At 49.6% G+C, this 17,125-nt stretch overlaps 1 protein-coding gene across 6 annotated transcripts in view; it reads right to left on the reverse strand.

The window, feature by feature from the left end:
• VDR (vitamin D receptor) overlaps window positions 1-17,125 on the reverse strand; it is a 104,229-nt gene that overhangs the window by 20,609 nt on the left and 66,495 nt on the right. For all 6 annotated transcript variants that reach the window (XM_024256328.3, XM_009247660.4, XM_024256325.3 and 3 more), the window contains 2 exon segments: window positions 16,598-16,745; window positions 2,862-2,992 (listed from right to left, as the gene is read on the reverse strand). In XM_024256328.3, coding sequence (XP_024112096.2) covers window positions 2,862-2,992; window positions 16,598-16,745 — 279 coding nt within the window.

Genomic DNA, 17,125 nt, shown 5'->3' on the forward strand with positions numbered 1-17,125 from the left:
TCTTGGGTTCCCAGGGTATAAAGTCAACTAAGAATGGAAAAGAGAGAATATGAGTCTTTGGTGGGACCAAGCTCTCTTCAGTCCATCTCTTAGAGCATGTGAAAGTGCCTGGAAATGCACAATGGAGTGAGCTCCGGCCCACTGGGGCCACGAGAGGCTGCCTCGGGTGTGGCCCACAAGCCTGACCTTTGGAAGCAGGCAGACCTAGATTAGAATGAATGCTGATACCATCATCTTATTAGCTCAGAGCCATGATATTTTATTCCTTTGAGCTTCCTCAGCTATTGAAAAAATAAAAGTATTTACATATTTAGGGAGTGTTGTGAGAATTTCAGAAGAAAACGCTTGTGCTTGACGTGCTATCTGACACACAGTAGTTGGTCAATACACAGGGTTTCTGTCCTCATCCTTTCCCTTCCTGTGCCTCTTCTATGGAAGGCCCACCTCCCTGCTCGGACAGCAGGAGCCTGGGCTTTTAGCTTTCTTCCTGTGGTTTTACAAATATTGAGACACTCAATTGTCTCTGGGATGCTATGCCTTGGGGACAAAACCCAGCTCAGATAAGAAATGTGCAGCTCTCCCAGGGTTCTGAGGCCGGGGAACTTCACACTGGTGAGGCCTCCTGAAGCTGGACTAACCTGAGGCTGGGAATGTCTCTTCCTGGACGATCTTCCCTTAGGGAAAGTAAATAGCATCAGGACGTTTCTATTTTAACTGGATCCCCACTCCACCAACCCATCTAGAACTGAGTACTGCTCCCTGCAATGGGATGAGGAGGTGGTGTGGCGAGAAGCTGCCTTGGGCATACAGCAGGATGGGGACACAGGACTCCACAGGAGAGAATTAGGCTGGGGTGGGGGTGGCTGAGGCATAGTGCTGATTTAGGGATGGGGTGGACATCGCTTCTGGGCTGCTGGGTTCCCACCATGTGGTAGAGTGCTCCTGGGCAGGGCCCCCTGATTTACCCCAGGCTGGTGCTGCTCTTCACCATGGATGCAGCATTGTTTATGGGGACCAGGAGGCAGGTAGGAGGGGACATGAAGTCTGATTCTAGTCCCAGCTTGGCCACCAACTTGCTTTCTGACCCCAGTCCTGAGGTCTTTACCTCTCTGAGTCTCAGAAGTTCTTTGTAGGACATCCTCTTCCTCCTGAGGTAGAAGAGGGGCCTCTTGGGCATCAGTGAGCTTGGCCCTGAGGGGAACTCCTGTGGCAGTGCCTTACAAACCACAGCAGTGGAACCTCATGCCAGTCTTGGTTAGCTGCAGCTTTAGAAACCGGGTTCCCTGCTTTGCAGAGACTGTCTTCTCTGCGGAGATGGGACTATGCTGAGCACACCTTGTTGGTGCCCACCCTAACGCCTCACCCTGAGCAGGGCCCACTGAGAATGTGTGTGAAGCCCCTTAAGGCACCCGGGCCTCCAGCCTCCACTTCTTATTCTCTCCAGGATAAACACAGGAGCCAGGGCGTGGCAGGGACTAGGGTAGGAGCAATCAGCGTGCCCAGGCCTGCACTCTGTGGTGGTGCGGAGAAACCACAGCCCTGGAAACACCTTTCAGGGCTGCCAGTGTTGGCTGGGGAGCCGTCAGATGAGGAGGGAGGAGTTGTGACCCACAGAAGAGAAGCCTAGGTCAAGGCCCAAAGAGGAGGCCCAGGGTCAGGGCCTCAGCTCTGCCTCTGTGTCCCAACTACAGAGAATTTTTTTTTCCCATTAACGGAGAAATTTGCTATCCTCTAAGCCCTGTTCTGTGACTTTTTCTCTGTCCCTGACACATCTTCCTGTTACCTGACCTCTCCCCATCCCCCACCACTCCAAACGGTCCCATAGCCAGGAGGGTCCGCATCTGAGGAACATCCCCACCCCGACTCCGACTCCGACTCCTCAGACCCACAGCTAGAAGGGCCTGGGTTCTGTCCTAGGGCCGGGTGGGGGTCTGGATGCAGATGGCAGACAGGAGTGAGCAAGAGAAGGAGAAAAAGGAATGAGTGTGCAGAGAGCACCCATGCCCAGCTGGCCTTGCTCCAACCCAGAGAGGGCCAGGCTGGCCCCTCCCAGCATCTGCTGAATTCAGTGGCTACTCTAGTTACCAAATAACTGTCCTAGAGCTCCAATGCAAAGTTCAAGTGTTGTTTTCAGTGGTGGGTCAAAATATCCTTGTAAATATGCCATGTTGGTCTTCTCCAACCCCAGAGAGGGACAGGAAGTCCTATAGAATCACTCCTCTTTCTCCATCTGGATTCAGAGGGTCGTCCTAGAACCCAGCGCTTCCCCTGGCAGGCTCTTTCCTCCTGGTCTTTCCCTGGCACAAGCCCTCAGATCTGCTCAAGGTGCCAGAGAGGCTGGGAGGCTGGGGTGGGACAGAACGTGGATGCCAACTATGCTCTGAATACTAATTCTCCCCATCACTCCTGCCCTTTCCAACCCACAGCAGCCCTCTCTTCCCAAGTCCATAGAACCTGGGGGTCCTTGAACCTCATTCTTCCCTCTAGATCCAGGTAACAGGGAGCTGTGAAAAAAGAATGATGTCCTGGAGGAAGACCCTGACCCAGGAGTAGAAGGGACCCTTGAAGGCAGTGTCCTGCCTCTCCTTCCTCTCAGGCCCCACTCTAGAGGGACCCTTCCAGGGCCTCTGACACCAACACACAGATCCTCGAGAGGTGCACAGGGCCGCTGAGTGCATCTGACCCTGGACTTCCAGCTGCCCTGTAACCAGCTGCTGGTCCCACTGAGGCCCTGGCCCCAGATGCTGGCAACTACAGAGGAAGGGCAGGCAGACCCTCTGCCCAAACTTGCAGGAGAGTGGCCAAGGCCTTTCCCTGACTCCACTTCAGGCCCAAACCCTGCCCAGCCCCTGGACACTCACACTCCTTCATCATGCCGATGTCCACACAGCGTTTGAGCCGGCAGGCCTGGCAGTGGCGCCGGTTGTCCTTGGTGATGCGGCAGTCCCCGTTGAAGGGGCAGGTGAATAGTGCCTTCCGCTTCATGCTTCGCCTGCCAAGAGAGCACACACCCTGCCCTGGGTCACTGAACTTCTGGTTCCTCGCCCTGTGACCACGGAGACCTGTCTTCTGGGCCCCCTGGTCTCTATTTCTCCAACAGAGGACATGGGGCCCACCCCAGCTGCCAGTCACTCTCACCTCTAGGCTGGGCACCAAACGATTCCTACTTCTCCTTTCATTGCCTGCCCAGCTCCAATCATGGCTTGTACTTACCTCTTTTCTTTTAATTTTTGTTTTTTTGCGGGGGACGGGGTGTTGCTTTGTAGCCCAGGCTGGAATGCAGTGGCATGATCTCAGCTCACTGCAGGCTGGACCTCCTGGGTTCAAGTAATCCTCCTGCTTCAGCCTCCGGTGTAGCTGGGACTACAGGTGCATACCACCACCCCGGCTAATTTTTTGATTTTTTGTAAAGATGGGGTCTCACTATGTTGCCCAGGCTAGTCTGGAACTCCTGGGCTGAAGCAATCCTCTCTCCTAGGCCTCCCACAGTGCTGGGATTACAGGTGTGAGCCACTGCACCCCGACTCTTTTTTTTTTTTTTTTTGAGACGGAGTTTCGCTTTGTCACCCAGGCTGGAGTGCAGTGGCTCACTCAGCTCACTGCAAGCACCGCCTCCCGGGTTCACACCATTCTCCTGCCTCAGCCTCCAGAGTAGCTGGGACTACAGGCGCCCGCCACCACGCCTGGCTAATTTTTTTTGTATTTTTAGTAGAAATGGGGTTTCACCGTGTTAGCCAGGATGGTCTTGATCTCCTGACCTCATGATCCGCCTGCCTTGGCCTCCCAAAGTGCTGGGATTACAGGCGTGAGCCATCGCGCCCAGCCACGCCCCGACTCTTATACTCAAATTTTTTTTTTTTTTTTTTTGAGATGGAGTCTGGCTCTGTCGCCCAGGCTGGAGTACAGTGGCGTGATCTCGGCTCACTGCAAGCTCCGCCTACCAGGTTCACACCATTCTCCTGTCTCAGCCTCCGGTAGCTAGGATTACAGGCGGCCGCCACCATGCCCGGCCAATTTTTTTTTGTATTTTTTGTAGAGATGGGGTTTCACCGTGTTAGCCAGGATGGTCTCGATCTCCTGACCTCATGATCCGCCTGCCTCGGCCTCCCAAAGTGCTGGGATTACAGGCGTGAGCCACCACACCCGGCCCTTATACTTACTTTTACAGTACTCTGTTCCCCTTCCCATTTAAAAAAATTACACAGGAAATAACACAAGTACATTTCCCTAGAAAAAACCCCCCCTTTTTTTTTTTTGAGATGGAGTCTCACTCTGTCGCCCAGGCTGGAGTGCAGTGGTGCGATCTCAGCTCACTGCAAGCTCCACCTCCTGGGTTCACGCCATTCTCCTGCCTCAGCCTCCCGAGTAGCTGGGACTACAGGCGCCCACCACCGCGCCCGGCTAATTTTTTGTATTTTCAGTAGAGACGGGGTTTCACTGTGGTCTCGATCTCCTGACCTCGTGATCCGCCTGCCTCGGCCTCCCAAAGTGCTGGGATTACAGGTGTGAGCCACTGCGCCCGGCCAAAAAAAACCTTTTTAAATATTGAAATCTACAGAGTAGCCAGCATAATAACATTTAATGAGCCACTATGAGAAATAAGGATGCTAGTCTCAGCATGAAGTCTTCTAGAGTCTAGACACCTGTGACTGGAATAGCTCCTGTTCCGGGGATAGATGTGTACATGGAACGGAGAAAAGGCCCAAACCATAGCTCTAGACATCCCAGAACCTGCCCAGAAAGAGAAGGGGCCAGACAAGCAGGTGGAAATCCTGAGCCTGGCCTTGGGTTTTTTGAAAGGAAGAGGAAGCAGGAGCTCTGTAGGAACAGAAAACTAGAGCTGGGCACGGTGGCTCATGCCTGTAATCCTAGCACTTTGAGAGGCTGAGGTGGGCGGATCATCTGAGGTAAGGAGTTTGAGACCAGCCTGGCCAACACGCCAAAACTCCATCTCTACTAAAAATACAAAAGTTAGTTGGCCATGATGGTGCATGCCTGTAGTCCCAGCTACTCGGGGGCTGGGGCCTGAGGCAGGAGAGTCACTTGAACCCAGGAGGTGGAGGTTGCAGTAGGCCAAGATCATGCCACTGCACTCCAGCCTGGGCAACAGAGCAAGACCCTGTCTCAAAAAACAAAACAAAACAAAACAAAAAAACCCCAGAAAACTACTGAAGTGTTCTTAGCTAGAAAGGTGGCACCCTTGAGGCTAGGCATGGTGGCTCAGGCCTGTAATCCCAGCACTTTGGGAGGCTGAGGTGGATGGATCACGAGGTCAGGAGTTCGAGACCAGCCTGACCAACATAATGAAACCCCATGTCTTCTAAAAATACAAAAATTAGCCGGGCACGGTGGCACATGCCTATAGTCCCCGCTACTCAGGAGGCTGAGGCAGGAGAATCGCTTGAACTTGGGAGACGGCGGTTTCACTGAGCCGAGATTGTGCCACTGCATTCCAGCCTAGGCAACAGAACGAGACTCTGTCTCAAAAAAAAAAAAAAAGAAAAAAAGAAAAAAAAAACAGAAAAGGAAAAGTGGCACCCTTGTAGCCTATGTAAGTTGTGTGTGTGTGTGCACAAGTGTGCACGTTTAAGGGCTCATTTTCCTAATTCGAACATTCTCTCCCACTGCCAGCCACACCACGTGGACTTTGGGAGGCTGCATAAAGGACATCTCCCTGAGGCACCTCCCTAGAGGCTTTTCATCATCCATGTCCTGAGAGTCCTGTCCTCCTCCCAGCCCCAGCAGGAGTAGGCTCCACTTTTCTGACATAGTTAGATGGGGAAAGATGGTGGTGGAATCACCATCTGCATGAGCAGCAGCATCTTCCAAGGAAATGCTGAGTGTGAAGATGCCCAAGCCTTCCAAGCCGAAGCCCAGCCCCAACCATTTCCTTCCTGGAGATGAGCTACTGACATCATCTGCTCAGGGGCCAGGCATTAGTTAGGATTCTTGGTAAAACATGACTCACTGTTCACATTCACTAGAACATACACAGGGTTGAGGGCACTCGCACTCATCAATTGACAAGCTTGCTCTAGCAAATGGACAGCTGGGGACCACACTGACTCGGACCCTGGGATAGAGAAGAGACCAGAGTAGGGCTCTGCTGGCAGTCCCAGGCAGGCCCAGACTCTTAGATCCACAGAGGGCCCAAGAGACCGTCAGTGTAACTCCCTCTCTTTATACGTGGGACCACTGAGGTTAAGAAACTTACGGGTGAGGATATTCAGCAAGAAGTGCAGGCTCCTAGGTCTGGAAGTCTTAGGGATCTAAGGCTTAGCCTTTAGCTTCCTGGATTGTTTTCAACCACAGAAACTTAAAGTGCTCAGTGAAGTTGACGCCCCAAACAGCCCCAGGTGGCTCAATGCCAAGAATGACCCAACAGTCAAGGAAGCAGCTGCTGTTGGTTTTGGGCCTTAGCTCTGGTACCCTGCTGTGACAACCCTCATCACCCAAGGGGCCTACCGCAGAGCCAGGGTTGTCAGGAGGTGGAGCAGCACCAGGCTATCAGGGGCTCCTTAGCTCCAAGTCTGGCATGCCTCAGGCCCAGTCCTAACCCTGCAGTAGCTAACAAGAGAGAAGTTATATGCCAGGCTTTTTTCCATCTTCGTGGAAACAAAAAGCCTTTTGCCTTTCACCTCTATTTGTTTACTGTCATTTTCTGGAGGGACAAGAGAATATGGAAGCACCTTGGGAACTGTTAGGGTTCCCCAGAAACAAGACACAATCATCCCCACAGGGCACATCTGTATATTCCAGGACATGAGATTGGTGTCCCTCCCACCAACCTTGTGGTTCTTGAGGCTTCATCCGTCACCACAAATGCTCAGGCCTCAGAATGCCCGTAATTCTCTAAACTTACTCAAGGACCAGAAGTTTCTATTTCAGAAGAAACTCTCATTTCCTTTTTTTTTTTTTTTTTTCAACAACCGGGCATTTCGCTCTGGTTGCTGAGGGGCTGCTCTGTCCTCCCACTGGCTGTCTTGTCTGGCTCAGAGCTCTTCCTGTTAAGCCTGCAAGGCCATGGGCACCAAGAAGACAGCACATCATCAGCCTAGCCCAGCCACCACCTACAGTGATGTGAGTCAAAGCCTCTCACCAGACCGGGCCCAGGGCTGAGAGCTTCTTGAGGCCCCGTCTGTCCTTCCCCAGGCTCCAGGGAGCCTGCCTTTGACCCTCACTTGGGGGCAGCCCCCCCAGCTGCAGGGTTGCCTGAAAAGAGATTCCACTGCTTCGCCATCTTTCTCTCATCTTTCTCATGTCACTTTAAATATGAAGCTCCATCTCAGATGTCTATACACAGGAGGGTTGGAGATTGCCACTCAGCCCCACTTTGCCTGACAACAGGAATGAGGCTAGGAATAGGAAGAGAAGGCCAGGCGCGGTGGCTCACGCCTGTAATCCCAACACTTTGGGAGGCCGAGATAGGCAGATCGCGAGGTCAGAAGATCGAGACCATTGTGGCTAACAAGGTGAAACCCCGTCTCTACTAAAAATACAAAAAATTAGCCAGGGGTGTTGGCGGGCGCCTGTAGTCCCAGCTACTCGGGAGGCTGAGGCAGGAGAATGGCGTGAACCTGGGAGGCGGAGCTTGCAGTGAGCTGAGATCGTGCCACTGCACTTCAGCCTGGGGGACAGAGCGAGACTCCGTCTCAAAAAAAAAAAAAAAGGAATAGGAAGAGAAAATAGTGCAGAGCTGAATTAAGAGAAAGTACTGGGACTGGATGCAGTGGCCTGAGCATGCCTGTAAGCCCAGCACTTTGGGAGGCTGAGGTGGGCAGATAGCTGAGGCTCAGGAGTTCGAGACCAACCTGGCCAACATGGTGAAACCCTGTATCTACAAAAGATAAAAAAAAATTAGCCAGGCATGGTGGCATGAGCCTGTGGTCTCAGCTACCTGGGAGGCTAAGGTGGAAGGATCGCTTGAGCTGGTGAGGTCAAGGCTGCAGTGAACCAAGATTGCGCCACTGCACTTCAGTGTGGGTGACAAAGTGAGATCCTGTCTCTAGAAATAAAAAATAAAAGAGAAAGTACTGGGGATAAAAAAAAAAGTTTGGTGCCCTTGCTTCTGCTTAAGAGTTGTCATGTGAAGCCCGAGAACACTGAAAAGGAAGAGAACACCATTACGCTCTGGAGCGTGGGGTCAGTGTTCAGGGTACAGAAAGCTTGCTCGCCAGCTCCAACTGCCAGACCCAGAGGCTCCCTGGAACTCAGATCCCAGAGCTGGCCTTTCAGGTGTGTCTGGCCCAACATATCTGTTTGCTGGGCCACAGATCCTCTTGGCTCAGAGGTCCTGTTCTTCCCTGTTCTCCTGCCTTCCAAGGGCACTTCCACATGTGTGGCTGTCATTTACTCTCTGCCCACGAGGAGTCAGGGCAGCCAGACTGCGCAGCCCGGGCTCTGTGCTTTGTCCTGAAGGTCCACACCCTACGCTGCCTTCCTCCCAATACTAATTGCCTGTGAGCTGGTTTGGATTTGAGAAACAAGGGCTTCAGGTTTCCATGAGAGCCCATTGCCTCAGCTGCTCTCTGAGCTTGGACCCTATCATCCTCTGGTTGGTTGGCATTTATACCCCAGCTCAGGAAGGGGGGTAGGGGTGGGGCAACCAAGCTAAATATAGATGCAGTTTCTAGAAAGCCAGGGGTGAGAGAGGACATTGACCGATTCTCATGCCAGAGACCAGTTTATCAAAACAGAAAGAGACAAAAACCTCACAAAAGCATCAAGAGCCTGGGGCCAGGGCCTCAGGCCTGGGACAGTTGGGCCTTTCTCCAGTGGGTGGCCTCTGCCAGCAGAGACGCACGTTGCATAACTCAGGCGTAGGGTCAACCATCCCCTCTGGGCTCCATCTCCACTGCACTGAGTGTCACAGAGATTCCAGCGCCTGCTCAGGATACAGGAACTAGCGAGAGCTCCTGATCTGAAAGAGCTATGTGAGATGCTGGGAATGCTTACTAGTTTGATTATGGCGATCATTTCACAACGTATATGTATAGCAGAACATCGAGTTGTGCACCTGAAATACAGACCATGTCTGTCAATTATACCCCAGTAAATCTAAAGGAATAAAAAGACCTACATCAAATGATGTAGGGGCCTACATGTATGTGAGAGGCAGCATCAGGGGGTTCTCCTCAGGTGGGTTTAAAAAAACATTAAAGGATGGTTAGCACTGTAGAAAAGAGCACAGACTTTTTTTTTTTGGAGGGCAATTGGCAATGTGAAGCATGTTAAACACACAGACATTTTAACGCAGTAAAGCCACTTCCAGGTATTTATCCTGTGGGTAGATCTGTCCATGGGCCCAATGGTGGTTACTGCAGATCTGTCTGGAGAAGCCAAAGACTGAACCTAAATGCCCATGACAGAGGACTGGTTTCTCTTTCTTTCTTTCTTTCCTTCTGTCTTTCTTTCCTTCTTTTCTCTCTTCTTTTTTTTTTTTTTTTTGACGGAATTTCACTCTGTCACCTACGCTGGAGTGCAGCAGCACCATCTGGGCTCACTGCAACCTCTGCCTCCCAGGTTCAATCAATTCTCTTGCTTCCGCCTCCTGAGTAGCTGGAATTACAGGCATGTGCCACCACGCCTGGCCAATTTTTTGTATTTTTAATAGAGATGGGGTTTCACCATGTTGGCCAGACTGGTCTCGAACTCCTGACCTCAAGTGATCCACCCACCTCGGCCTCCCAAAGTGCTGGGATTACAGCCATGAGCCACCGCGCCCAGCCAGGCACTGGTTTCTTATCTCATAGAACCTCCATATGGTACTCCGTGACTATGAAAAAGAACGAGGAAGAATGCTGAAATGGGAATGAGCTTGAAGAAGTGTTCTTTAGCAGATAAAACCAAGATGCAGAATGGTGATGTGTGTGCACACACATACACACACACACATATGCACTTTTACATAAAGAATCTGGAAGCGAACACGATGAGCTGGCAACAGTGACAGCTTCCAGGAGGAGTTAGGGAACTAAGAATTGGGTTGAATAGGTGATTTACTTTTCATTTACATATCCTCTTAAACTGCTGGCTTTTTAAAAAGCCATATTATGATGTTACATTTAAAAAATCCACTACCCACTACAACTGCCTAAACATTAAAAATGAAATGCAGTCTTTGGTTAGATCGATATGTTTGAGTTTAAATCTTAAAGCACAACCTTGGGCAAGTTACTTAACCCTCCCATGCTTTAGTTTCCACATCTGTAAAATGGGAGCAACATTTCAGAGAGGGTTGTAAGGACTAAATAAAGGAAAAGGGAACAGGACCTGGACAAAGGAAACCCTAAATAAAGGGAAAGAAGAGAAACTAGCAGGAAGAGGCAGTGGGAGGGAGTGCTGAGAGTGGGTAAAAGTAGATTTTAAAGTAGATTTTAACCATCTCATTAAGAATTTGAGACCCTGGAAGCAGACACCATGTCTTAGGCCTGCTCTCTGGGTGCCTAGCATGGGAGCCTGCAGGCAGCAGAGTTTGAAACCATATTGCTGTTTTATAAGCTGTAGCTCCTGATGTCTAGAGCCACAGCCCCTGTGCTAGTTACAGCAACCACTGTCCAGTTCTGTTGAGCACCAGCCAGTTCTACCCAGCCTTTGACTGACATGAAGCTCTCTCAGAGCCCCTGGCCCAGCCCTTCCCTCTTCATACCTGACATTTAGCTCCTTCCGTTTAGGAACCTCTTTTCAGAGACCACTGCCAACACATCACATAGTTATACTTTCCAAGTTCCATGGTAGAGAAAAGGAAGAAAGGATCATCTGTCCTCAAAACTAAGACACTAAAAGGGATAATGATACTAGCTATCACCATTGGAAGCTTTCTAGGTCAGTATTTTACATACTATCTCCAATGCTCTCGACAACCTTTGGGTAGGTATTATCCCTGTTTTACAAGTGACACAAAAAGGCATGGGAAAGTTAAATAACCTGCTTTAAGTCACAGCTAGCAAGTGTGAAAGCTGGAATTAGAATCAAGAACTGTTTGACTCCAAGGAATCTGATTGATATGGTTTGGCTCTGTGTCCCCACCCAAATCCCATCTCGAACTGTAATCCCCATGTGTCGAAGGAGGGGCCTGGTGGGACATGATTGGATCATGGGGACAGATTTCCCCCTTGCTGTTCTTGTGATACTGAGTGAGTTCTCACAAGATCTGATGTTTTTAAAGTGTGGCCCTTCTCCCTTCACTTGCTCTCTGTCTCTCTTGCTGCCATGTAAGACAGGCCTTGCTTCCCCTTTACCTTCCGCCATGATTGTAAGTTTTTGAGGCCTCCCCATCCATGCAGAACCAGGAGTCAATTAAACCTGTTTTCTTTATAAATTACTCCGTCTTGGGTAGTTCTTTATAGCAGTGTGAATATGCACTAATCCACTGATCTTCATATATACTATGGTCCTCATCAGGAATGTACCATCTCTCAATCCAAGCTAGAGCAGCAGTCAAAAACATGCTTTCCCAAAGTCCAGGAGCGTGAAGCAGAGGCTGTTTGAAGGACTCCTCTAGGACAAATCCCTCTAGGGATTCAGGCAGTCTCTAGAAGGATGCTTTGGAAGTGTGGGGTCACATCCGACCATGCTCTCCACTGGCCCTGTATAACCCAAGCACAGGGAAGATCTCAAGTGTGTGCTGAGTGCAAAGTCATGCAAATGAGCCCTGATTAGAGTGCTGAATTTCAAAAGAAATAAAAGAATGACAAAAAGGTAATGTAAAATCCTGTCCTTGCAGCTGTCTTTCTTGATAGCTTCAGTGACCTTCCCTCTCCAAATATTTTGGCCTCCTCTACCCAAGCTTCTGGACATTACTCTTGGACCATCCACAGATAACCCCACTCATTCTCTTTCATTCACATCCTTGAATATCTGTGAATGGAGGTCAGCTGCCAAAGTGGACCTGGACAAAGTCTCTCCAGCAGCACTGACTTCTTGGTCACTCATTTACTTGTGCCCATAGAATACCCCGTGTGACTGTTCCTCCCTTTTTTCTCTATTTTCTCTCCTTTAAGCAGTTTAGGTTTTAAATTCCTGGACATCTGCCCTATTTCTCTGCTTCCTTTCACATCAGGTTGCTAGAAAAGCTACAGATATCAGTGGGGTGACCTTCCTGAATGCCAGAACATTCCTCATCTTCCTGGATCCTCGCCAGCCTACCTTTTGCCCCCTGCACTCCGCATGACCCATAATTAACAAAGTCCTCAAGAACCTTGGAGCTAGGAAGCGAAAACACACTTCTCTGCGCTGTCTTTTTTAGCTCGTAGCTTGTAGCACACAGCTGCACAGCGTCCTTATTAAAGCATCCCAACAGGGAGGAAGAAGACAAGATAAGCAGGCAAATGATGACCTGTTTCTCATCTTGCCTTCCAGGATCAGCTCTTAAACCTCACCATCCACCTTCATTCTCTTCATCAAAGGGGTTCCTCTGATTTTCTTCTCTGTCCATTACACCTTTCCCTTTATATCAGACCCTGGACGAAGCCATCCATGACCATATTCATCCACATGCATATACATATATGGATCATCCACTATATATATCATTTGGAGTAGACCTATTCCAAATGTTTTTCCTTCTCTGGCTCTTACTTATGCTTTAGTTGTTAACATATAGCCAAGAGGTGTCTGGCCATCTACAAGCCTGCCTGTGCCAACCTTATATTCACACTGGAGATATCATCTTTCTATGAGGATGTCCCTGTATTCCAGAATAACAGGAAGCACAAGCAACATGAAATAGCTTGCAGGAGGAATTGACCAGCAATGGCCTCTAATGCCCAATCATAGATCAATAGAACTGTGATCCCTCCCTAACCTTCTAACCATCATCACACTTCAGCTAGATTATGAGTCTTAGACTCATTTTGATGATAACAAGTAGCTCCTAGAGCAGTTTAGTTAACTATCGTAGAAGCCAAACCAAATACTAAATGGTCAAATGGGATTGGATTACTGGTTTCCAGGGCTTGGAAAACAGCTAGTGACCCAATATTCAAGCAATGCTGTTTATCAATAACTATCAGGAAATGGTCAAGCAAGGTCCTTGAGAGCAAGGACTTGGTTCCTGTCATCTCTGTGTTCCCGAGGATGCAAGGATGCAGCGCCCACCACAGAGAAAGTACAGACCACTGACATTGTCCTTGCTTCCTAGGATCAGAGTTTCACAAACAGATATAAGTGACCACAGGGTTCTCAAGCAACTATTTGGACCAGACCAAAATGGAAAACTTCCAGATAAAATTTGGATGAAGCAAAGAAGGAGAAGCAGGCATCAGGGGTGGAAGAAGAGGAGAAATGATGTATGTATAGCTGATTCTCATTATTCACAGTAGTTATGATCTATAGTCACTGTGGACACTGGATTAGTGAATATTGAAACATTGTTCCCGGGGGAAATACAGGGTAAGGTTTCTGGTCACAAAATTTTCATCAACTGATGAACACATAACCTTGTCTTTTGTGAGTTTTCTGTTTAAAGATATCTTATTCAATAGATATTGTTGAGTTATTAACATTGAACAAACAGCCAGCAGCACTGTTGTCTGCAGGAAGCTTGTCTAACACACATAGTTTCCCTGTGAGGCACATCATGGCATTGCACTTAGGAACACCAGACAGCAGTGCTGCACTATGCTTGGGAACTGTTTTAAACAGCAAAGTCACCAACAAAAATCAAAAAAAGGCAAAAAACATAGCACTAAATAGATTGTGAAGACCCTGGCTGGGAAGATAGGTGCCAAGCCATGCGAATTTTTCACTGCTCTGCACATGTTCACAAATGACCACAAAGGGGCTGCAAGTATTGATTTTGGTAAATTTTAGCAAGTGGGCAGATTTGCAAATACAGAATCCATGAATAATGAAGATTGACTGTCTGTGTGTGTGTGTGTGTGTGTGTATGCACATGTGTGTTTGTTTATGTACATATCAAACAAAATTCAGAACCTTGCAGCTGTCTTTCTTGACAGCTTCAGTGACCTTCCCTCAAGTTTCTGAACATTACTCTTGAACAATCCATAGATAACCCCACTCATTCTCTTTCATCCACATCCTCAAGCAAATGACAGACATGTTGGCTCTTTAGAATGTAGCAGCCTGGCTTAGTCATCAAGACAGGGACAGTAAAGATCTAAGTAAGGTAGACTGAGGACAGGGTAACAAGACAAAACCAGCCTGCAGCCAATAGTGCCAGGCATTGCAGGCAGTGGTTGTGACCAACAGCCAGCAACAGACTCTAAGGGCTCTTGTCAAGGTGGACTAAGAGTGGGTTAAGGTGGCATCATGTGCCCACAAGCAACACAGCCACTCTGTCAGTCTGCAGTGACACAGATTACAAACATATCATCCTTGTTCATTCTGCCATCTTCCACACTCAGCCTGGGGCGTGACAGGACCTGTCCTCCCTCCACCCAGATGCCTCACATGCTCCTGTCCTGAGGATTCCCAGCCTAGTGGTGTGTCCAAGGGCAGCAACCACAGATGCATAGCAGTCAGAGCCACTCCAGTGAGGAACTGGCCTCCAATATGTCACCACCCAACCAGCTGCCACCTAAGATTCTCATTTCCCAGAGCTGGATCTCAGGGGGGAGAAGGCCTAGGAGGAGAGAGTGGATTTGGGGGTAGAGACTCCATAACCAAATGTTTTGGTTGCAGACTGACAAGATATGACCTTTGGTGAGAATCTCCATATTGACAGCTCCTAGCCCAATGCCAGATTATAAATGTGGATTCAAGTCTGGTGACGGAATGAGTGAAAGAAACACAAGGCCAGACATGATGGCTCATGCCTATAATCCTAGAAATTTGGGAGGCCAAGATGGAAGGATCGCTTGAGCCCAGGAGTTTGAGACTAGCCTGGGCAACATAAGGAGGCCCCATCACTACAAAAAAATCACACAAACACACACACACGCACACACGCACGAGGAAAGTAGCTGGCTGGCTGGCTGCAAGGCTTTTGTTTATTTTATGAGAGCATGGTTCCATGAAGGGCAGCAGTAGTGGCCCATCAGGGTCAAAAATCTCAGCTTTTTTTCATCAGACTGAAAAACTGTTTTTCAAAGCACTTTTTTACATGTCATCTCATTAATCCTTAGATTAACACTATGTAGCAGAAGGGGTGGATATCAATACATGCATGCCATTAGTTGAGTTAACTAAAACCTAGAGATGTCAAGGACATCCATTCGAGCAAAGACATCCCATAAATTATTGCCATGGCCAGCATCCCAGACCACGCCTTTCTGATGGGTTTCATGGTAGTAAGCAGGATCTGAGGTGTGTGTTAGATTCCCCTCTCATTAGCACTCAAGGCAGCCCCCCAAGTCCCAGGGGACACACAACTGGGGCTCTAGAAGGCCCACCCTGCAGGATGTGTGGACCTCAGGCCCGAGGATTAGCAAATGCAGCAACACGACTTAGAGCCAGCGATGCTGCTTGTCTGGTTCCCCGAGCTGGGGAGTAGGCTGCCGGGAAGCCAAGCGGACAGCCAGTGCCAGGCCAAACAGGCAATTAGCACCCACAGAAACCCCGCTGCCCAGCAATTGCTCAAGGCCATGAAACTCTGGGCCTGCTGATTCCTGAGGCAGAGGGCAGGTGAATCAGGTGCTTGTGTTGACAGAGAGCCCCCAAGTCCTTGAGTAAGAGTCCCACACAAGCGCCTGGACTTGAATTCACTGTGCCCCCAAGGCGAGGAGAGCACTCCGGTTTAGACAACAACCAAGCCGACCTCAGCATCCTCCTCTGGACTTGATTTGTGCTTTCCTCATTTGATAGTTAGAGCCCTGCCATACCCACCTCCAGTCTAGACCGCTAGACAGAAGATCTGTTTTGGCTGCCTTCTTTCAGGCTAGTCTCTCTCTGTCTCCAATACATGCCAAATGCTAATTTCTCATGATTCCCAGTTCCTGCCCCAATTCACCCCTTTCCCACCCTCCCACCCCGGCTTTGAATGGGAACCTCCAGTGCTTTTCCCACACCTTTCACATCTGTAATCCTGGGCTCATGTAAGGGGAGTGTGTTGGTAAAGAAACTGGCCCTGATCAAACAGGAATGCAGGTACATTCCTGACACTGCCTGGGTGTTCCAAGGTTGGCTTTCAGACCAGGACAAACAGTCCTTGGGTGAAGATATGGGTACAGATCGTGATGACCCGACAAGAGGTGCCATTTCCCTTGTTCCAAGAAACAGTTTGGATTGAATGGGAAGGCAAGCTCTGAAGCCAAGTTCTTGGGCTTTCCCCAAAGACATGCCTATCTCTTGGGTGAGGAAGCTGTGATCATCAACAGGGAGGAGGTTCACTCTGGAAGGATGGACACATGGGTTGGTGCAGGAGGCTGTGGGTCACAAGTGTAATGGAAAGATAGAGACCCACACAGCAACCTCAGGAAAACGATTTCCAAGTGAGTCAGAGGAACATCTGGAGCTGAGAGGACGGAAAAGAAGATACCACTCACTGAGACCGTCCTGCTCCTGTGGCTGTGAGCGCCGCATGTTCCATGGACATTGTAAGGAAGGAGATGTGAAAAATGCAAGGGCTTCCTTCATGGAAACACCTTGCTTCTTCTCCCTCCCTTTCCCTTGGGGAGAGCCTGGGAGGAAGGCTCACCTGAAGAAGCCTTTGCAGCCTTCACAGGTCATAGCATTGAAGTGAAAGCCGGTGGCTCGGTCTCCACACACCCCACAGATCCGGGGCACATTCCGGTCAAAGTCTCCAGGGTCAGGCAGGGAAGTGCTGGCTGCCATTGCCTCCATCCCTGTAAGAACAGCAAGCAGGCCACGGTCAGAGCCAGAGTCAGTGACAGGGCCAGCTGGCATCCTTGGTGTCACCCACCCCCAGCCTCATCCCACCACCCCCACCCCTCACCACCAGGGAGCTCAGCAAGTGTGGGCATCTCCCCAGGGCCCAGGCCTGAGCACAGTGCCTTCGGAGCCCTCATACATGATTCTCCCTACACAGCTGGCTCAGAGCATGTCTTGGAATCAGCCACCTGGTTTCAGATGTTGCATCTGTCAGGTTAATTTGGGTTTAGTGGTTCACCTCTGCATGCCCTGGCTGTCTGCATTGGAAGAGGTGTTTTACTTCCAGGGTGTAAGGATCATATGCATGAACCCATGCATACTACTGGCACTAGCT

The sequence above is a fragment of the Pongo abelii genome, chromosome 10 (assembly GCF_028885655.2).
Source record: "Pongo abelii isolate AG06213 chromosome 10, NHGRI_mPonAbe1-v2.0_pri, whole genome shotgun sequence".
Lineage (NCBI taxonomy): Eukaryota > Metazoa > Chordata > Mammalia > Primates > Hominidae > Pongo > Pongo abelii.